The sequence below is a fragment of the Lolium perenne genome, chromosome 5, assembly GCF_019359855.2.
Source record: "Lolium perenne isolate Kyuss_39 chromosome 5, Kyuss_2.0, whole genome shotgun sequence".
NCBI lineage: Eukaryota > Viridiplantae > Streptophyta > Magnoliopsida > Poales > Poaceae > Lolium > Lolium perenne.
In genome coordinates, this window is record NC_067248.2 from 243,361,438 (window position 1) to 243,368,896 (window position 7,459).

Sequence of the window (7,459 nt, forward strand, 5' to 3'; positions counted from 1 at the left end):
GGCCTAGCTCGGTTATGAACATATTTCTTTAAGACTCCCATGAACCTCTCGAAGGGGAACATATTGTGTAGAAATACAGGACCGAGAATTCTAATCTCTTCAACTAGGTGAACGAGGAGGTGCGTCATAATATTGAAGAAGGATGGTGGGAACAACAACTCGAAGCCGACAAGACATTGGACCACATCTTCTGTAATCGACAAAGTTTACGGATCCATTACCTTCTCGAGAAATTGCGTTCAGGAATGCACATATCTTCACAATGGCTAGTCGAACATTTTCTGGTAGAAGTCCCCTCAATGCAATCGGAAGCAATTGTGTCATAAGCACGTGACAGTCATGGGACTTCAGGTTCTGGAATTTTTTCTCCTTCATATTTACTATCCCCTTTATATTCGACGAGAAACCAGACGGAACCTTGATACTGAATAGGGCTTCAAAAAAGATCTCCTTCTCTTGTTTGGTAAGAGCATAGCTGGCAGGCCCTACAAACTGCCCTGGATGATTGCCGTTTCGTCCTTTATGAAGTTCCTGGTCCTCCCGTGCTTCGTTGTATCTTTTGTCTTTCCATACACGCCCGTAAAACCTAGAATATTCACACAAAGATTCTTGGTCAGGTGCATCACGTCGATTGCAGAGCGGACTTCCAGGACTTTCCAATATTCTAGCTCCCAGAAAATAGATTTCTTCTTCCACATGGGCGCGTGTCCGTCATCGTCTTTCGGAACAGGTCGACTGCCCGGACCCTTTCCAAAGATAACATTTAAATCCTTGACCATGTCAAATATATCAGCACCACTACGGGGGACAGGCTTCGGACGGCGGTCTGCCTCGCCATCGAAATGCTTGCCTTTTTCCTTAAGGGATGCTTGCGCGGAAGGTAACGACGATTGAACGGGTACACAACTTTTCTGCTTTTTCCCAAATATTTACTTTCAGTCTCATCTAAACAGTGTGTGCATGCATTGTATCCTATGTTCGTCTGTCCGGAAATGTTACTGAGAGCAGGCCAATCATTGATGGTTACGAATAGCAACGCTCGTAGGTCAAATTCTTGCTCCGTGTGCTCATCCCACACACGTACACCTGGTTTGGCCCACAACTCCAAAAGTTCATCGACTAATGGCCTTAGGTACACATCAATGTCGTTGCCCGGTTGCTTTGGGCCTTGGATAAGCACTGGCATCATAATGAACTTCCGCTTCATGCACAACCAAGGAGGAAGGTTGTAGATACATAGAGTCACGGGCAGTGCTGTGGACTGCAGCTCTGCTCCCCAAAAGGATTCATGCCATCTGTACTTAGACCAAAGTATAAGTTCCTTGCCTCACCCGCAAAATCCGGAAACTCTCTCCCGATGTTTCTCCACCGCCGACCATCAGCGGGGTGCCTCAACATCGCGTCTTTCTTACGTTCTTCCATGTGCCATCGCAACAACTTGGCATGCTCTTTGTTTCGAACAAACGTTTCAACCGTGGTATTATTGGAGCATACCACATCACCTTCGCAGGAACCCTCTTCTGGGTGGCTCTCCCTCAACATCACCAGGGTCAACTTTTCGGATCTTATACCGCAATGCACCACATATCGGGCATTTATTCAAATTCTCGTACTTCTCACCGCGGTAGAGGATACAGTCATTAATGCATGCATGTATCTTCTGCACATCTAATCCTAGAGGGCAGACAAGCTTCTTTGCTTCATATGTACTGACGGGCAATTCATTATTTCTTGGAAACAGCTTCTTTAATATTATCATCAATTTCTCAAATCCCGAGTCAGTCACACCGACCTCTTGCCTTCCATTTCAGCAATTCCAATATGCTACCCAGCTTTCTATGCCCATCTTCACAACCTGGGTACAACAATTTGTGGTGGTCCTCTAACATCTTGTCGAACCGCAACCTCTCCTTATCCGTGTCACGATCTCTTCTTGCATCAGAAATGGCCCGACGAAGATCATCATCAACAGGATCATCTCGATGCCTGTTCTTCACCTCCTTCTTCTTCATTGTCGTCCATTGCGGTATCAAAGCATTCAGAGAACATAGATCGATAATACTTCTCATCATTATCTTCTTCCTCATCGCCGTCTTCCATCATAACCCCTTCTTCTCCGTGCTTGGTCCAAACATTATAACTGGACATGAACCCAAACCGAAGCAGGTGGCTCTTAATATCTCTTGAGCAAGAGTAATCCTTCTCGTTCTTACATTTTAGACATGGACAGCACATAAAACCTTGCTTCGACTTGTTGGCCTCGGCCACAAGCAAGAAAGAATTCACGCCCTCTCTGAAAGCGGGAGCACATCGGTTACCGTACATCCATGGATGACTCATCTGCATCATAAGCACAATTATATATGTATCAGATGCAATCACCTTGCTAAAATTAGTATTGTACGGACTATGCATATATATATAGTCAAGAAAATAGTTGCTAACCTTTTTGGATCAAAAAGAGGAGAAATCTTATCAAATAAACCAAGTGGCATCCCTCTCACAAGCATTCCATCAAACACCTCTTGTGCACATGTAGAAAAAATGAGCTAGCATACACCTCCACCTTCACCACCAAGGAAAAAATGAGGTGGGGGGGTGGCTGGCTGCTTCTATATATAGGGCGGGGACATTTTGTCGCGGGCCGTATTACGACCCGCGACAAAAGGGGTGGCCACGTCGCTCCTACCCCTTTTGTCGCGGGTCGTAATACGGCCCGCGACAAAAGGCCGCGACAAAAGCCTCCGCGCGCTCCACATGGTTTCGGGGCGACGTGGCCAGGCCATTTGTCGCGGGTGCAGGCGCGCCCGCGACAAAAGGCTCCCACGGAAGCCCTGTTTTCCACTAGTGTCCGGACGAAACGAAAGCGCGCGTGGCCCCAACTTGTCGGCGACGATGGCCTCCGATCTACGGCAAAACCCTCGTCTTCCCGATCTACGGCAAAACCCTCGTCTTCCCGATCTACGGCAATACCCTCGTCGAACGAAAGCTTTGGACTCTCAAGTGGTGCAACATAGATAGATTATATATATATTTCGAATATAATTCGAATAAACATAAAAATTACATATAAAAATTTTAAAACTAAACTACTCCTTCTTCTTCTTAGAAGGCCCCGCCTCATCGTCGTCGCGGCGACGCTTCCGGCTCGTCACCTCCTCGTCGGAGGAAGTTGAGTCCTCCTCGTCGTCGTCCTCATCAGCCTCTTCGTCCTCCTCCTCCTGCTCCTGCTCCTGCTCCTCCTCCTCTTCCTCGGCCTCTTCCTCGGCCTGCTCCACGGCCTCTTCGTCCTCCTCCTCGTCGTCCCACTCGTCCTCGCTGGCCGGCGGGGGAATCGTCGCTGCTGGACGATGCAGCTGGATCCCACCAATGGCGCCATCCAGGCGGCTTCCCCTCGCTGTCGGTGTCCGATGGCCAAGAGATATCGCTCATGGTTGACGGAGATGGTTGACGGAGGATGGTGACGAGAGAACAGATGAATGGCGTCGCCCGTCGAAAACCGTATATGTAGGTCTCTCGACGAAAGAGAGCGGCGGTTGCTCTTCCGCGGAGTTCGTGCTCCATTACGGCGGTTCTCGCATCGAGGCCAATTCGACCGTTCCCGACGAGTCGTTTCGGCTCTCCAGTCCACCTCGCGACGGTTCAATGCGTCGACGGAACTCCGACGATTGCCCTTCCCGGTGACTGCGCCGTCGCTATGCACGCGGTGGGTGCGCGTCCATGGGCTCGCGGCTGGAAAAATGGGCCTCCCCAGGCCAAAAACTACATCCATCCGGCGCTAAATTTCGCCGGATTTGGGCGTGGGGAGGGCCAACGAGTGGGGATGCTCTCACGCTCACTCGGTAGCTGCTGGGAACGTCGCCCTCTGGGCGGGACCTCCTTCATCCTATGGCCAAGTGACAAGATGCCAAAATATTTGTTGCCTGTTTTGGAAGCAAAGATTTGGGCGGCGTCTCGCTTCACCTAGATATTGCTGACTGTGGCGCGGAAAAGGAAGCAAGGCCATGAAGCTGCCACGCTGCTCGCTTATGTCAGCGTGAGCGTGACGGGGCCTACCCCAGTTCCATTTCTTCCCGCCGGGTAACCACCGCCCGCTTGCCTATATATCCCTCCTCCGCCGTATCCCCATTCTTCTAAACCAAGCTCCGCCGCCCATCGACACACAGCAAGCTAGCCCCACAGCCACAGGTCGGTGTGCTCGGAGCCTCCTCCTCCACAGTCACTTGAACAGAGATGGACGCCGCCTCCACGTCCGGCCAGGAGCAGCCCCACAGCCACAGGACGGTGTGCTCGGAGCCGCCGAAGCGCCCCGCGGGGCGCACCAAGTTCCACGAGACGCGCCACCCGGTGTACCGCGGCGTGCGCCGCCGCGGCCGCGTCGGGCAGTGGGTGTGCGAGATGCGCGTGCACGGCACCAGGGGCTCCAGGCTCTGGCTCGGCACCTTCGCCACCGCCGAGATGGCGGCCCGCGCGCACGACGCCGCCGCGCTCGCGCTCTCGGGCCCCGACGCCTGCCTCAACTTCGCCGACTCCGCGTGGCGGATGCTCCCCGTGCTCGCCGCAGGGTCCTTCGGCTTCGGCAGCGCGCGGGAGGTCAAGGCCGCCGTCGCCCTCGCCGTCGTCGCGTTCACGGTCCGGGATACCACTGTCGCGTCCGCCCTGTCGGCCGCCGCCGAGAAGGTCGCAGTCGTCATCGGCTCAACGACGCCGAGCGCCGCCCTGTTCTACTTGTCGTCCGGCGACCTGCTGGAGCTGGACGAGGAGCACTGTTTCGGCGGCATGGTAGCCGGGCCCTACTACGAGAGCCTCGCGCAGGGCATGCTCGTCGAGCCGCCGGACGCCGGAGCGTGGCGTGAGGACGGCGGGGCTGTGCAGACGCCGCTGTGGAGCTAGTTCTTCCAGTAATCCACAACTCTAAAATTATAGTAGTAGTAATACTAGTAGTACTACCTGCATATGTAGCCTCTGATTATCTTCTTCCAAATACAGGAAGAAGCAGAGTAGGCGACAGGGGGATCATGCATAGTATGTGTTCTTCGCTCATTGTCAAGATCCGGTTTCTTTTTTGGGACAAAGGGCCAATTGCTACTTCAGTTATTATTGTTACATTATGGAGTATATTTTTAGGGCACGAAAGGGAAAAAGACGTCACTGTTGATGGCAAAGTGTGCATTCAATGTGATTTTGACGTTTTGCATTAAAATTTCTCTTTTGCTATATAACCCTCTAAATACAGGAAGAAACAGAGTTGTCAGCCGGGATCCGTATATTTTCCCTCACATGCACAGAAGTATGTGTTCTTCGTTAATTGTCAAGATCCGGTTTCACAAAGGAGCAATTGCTACTTCAGTTATTATTGATATAAATTCAGCTCCCCTCTACTAAAAAATCAACAAACAATTCTAGTACATGTACATCTCCATAATATACGTGTGTTCATCAAGTTTCACGAAAAACTAGTAATTTTTTGGCCTATGTGAAAAATATAAAATTTATTTTATGAAAAGCATTATTTTTAACTGAATTTTGTTTTTTACACATGTCATATGACGATTTTTTATGAAACGATTTTGTGAATGCGTAGCACGAGAAGATGTACGTGCGAAATTTTCGTTCTATTTTTTTTTGAAATTTCAAAACATGTGTAAGATGTATTTCAAAATAGAGAGAGCATATGCACCATGTTCCAAAACACTACACCCTGTATCTGCACACGTGCATTTCATGTATCCAAATAAAAAAAGTTAGTGGGTAACCCTTTGGAGTAAGAGAACCTTCACCGGCGAGCCTAACAGCGTCCCAAATAACAATTTGGAGGCCAGCGGCAAAATTGGGCCCACACCGGTGCGCACAATAAAGCGCTGGCGCGGTTTCGAGCCAAATAAAACCGCCGGCAACCCCGTGCCAGCCCTTTCACGTGGCGTGCCAAACGGGCGCGTCGACGCCTCGCGTCACGTTGGATTAGGTGTGTGGGGCCATCTTGGCAGCAACTCAATGGTCGGCGGCATCATAAATACGATGCTGCGTGTGCTCTGCGGGCGGTTGCTGATGAAGCCACCGTTTCTCCACGCCCACGTGCCGCCGTAAATGCGACACCTCAGATACTCTGCGGCGAGTTGGCTCCGCCTATTTAGTGTGCCCTCCACCGCACTAGCCTCTCCATGACTGCCGGTCTCCTCTATTCCGCTGTGTTATCCTCTCCTCTCCACCACCGCTTTCCTCTCCAGAACAATGTCGCGGCAGCTGGTGACCACGTACTCGATACTAGGCCGGAGCGGCCGCACGCCGCTGCCGCAGCCACAACCGCCACAGCCTAAGCACGTGGCCCCGCCGCAACCCGACGCCGAGTTCGAGCTACCGGATTTCAAATCCGACGACTCCGACGATGAGTGGAACGAGGATTTCATAGCAGACACAGAAGCCGAGGCGGAGGAGGAGGCAACGTAGTGGGGCGAGGAGCAACAGGTCCACGGTTGCCCGGAGCAGGCGGCGATCCTGGCCTCCTTCAACACGTAGCGCTTCCGGTGGCTGAAGGAGGAAGGGCTCGAGTATATCAACGATGCCAACTTCGAGGACGCCGTCGAGATATCGCACCAGCGGGCGGCCACAGAGGATGCGGGTCATCTACTCATAGCGGCCGAGCGGCAGAGACTGCTTGACAACGGACTTGATTGTTTCACTAAGGAGCATTATATTTTAGTAGAAGTATTCCACGCAACAATTTATAATCAACTCCATAAACTAGAATTCCAGTTCATGAGAAGGTAATGGAAATTCTGTCAACTAGTGCTATTTGATCCCTACCGCGGCACGTCATGTGGTGGGTCTTGAAGAAACACAAAGTCCCAACAAAGTACATTACCCTCATCAAGGACATGTACGATAATGTTGTGACAAGTGTTCGAACAAGAGATGGCGATATCGATGACTTCCCGACTAAAACAGGACTACACCAGGGGTCAACTTTGAGCCCTTATCTATTTGATTTGGTAATGGATGAGGTCACAAGAGATATACAAGGATATATCACATGATGTATGTTCTTTGCGGATGATGTGGTCCTAATCGATGATAGTTGAACGGGGGTCAATAGGAAGTTAGAACTATGGAGATAAACCTTGGAATCGAAAGGTTTTAGACTTAGTAGAACTAAAACTAAGTACATGATGTGCAATTTTAGTACTACTAGGCACGAGGAGGAGGACGTTAGCCTAGATGGGCAGGTGGTGCCTCAGAAGGACACCTTTCGATACTTGGGGTCAATCCTGCACAAGTATGGGGATATTGATGAAGACGTGAACCACCGGATCAAAGTTGGATGGATGAAGTGGAGCCAAGCTTCTGGCATTCTTTGTGATAAGAGAGTGTGCCACAAAAGCTAAAACGTAAGTTTACCCGCAATGTTGTATGGCGCTGAGTGTTGGCCGACTAAAAGGCGACATGTTCAACAGTTAGGTGT

General features: G+C 50.9%; 1 protein-coding gene across 1 annotated transcript; it reads left to right on the top strand.

Annotated features, from left to right (window-relative positions):
- Positions 1–4,004: 4,004 nt before the first annotated feature.
- Positions 4,005–5,182, top strand: LOC127302489 (dehydration-responsive element-binding protein 1B-like). Its single transcript, XM_071820381.1, has 2 exons — positions 4,005–4,901; positions 4,990–5,182. The coding sequence occupies exon 1, from the start codon at positions 4,234–4,236 to the stop codon at positions 4,891–4,893; it is 660 nt and encodes a 219-aa protein (XP_071676482.1). The 5' UTR covers positions 4,005–4,233; the 3' UTR covers positions 4,894–4,901; positions 4,990–5,182.
- The last annotated feature ends 2,277 nt before the right edge of the window (positions 5,183–7,459 follow it).

Excerpts from the sequence above, each read along its gene's own strand:
- LOC127302489 (XM_071820381.1), top strand. The coding sequence starts at position 4,234 with ATGGACGCCGCCTCCACGTCCGGCCAGGAGCAGCCCCACAGCCACAGG.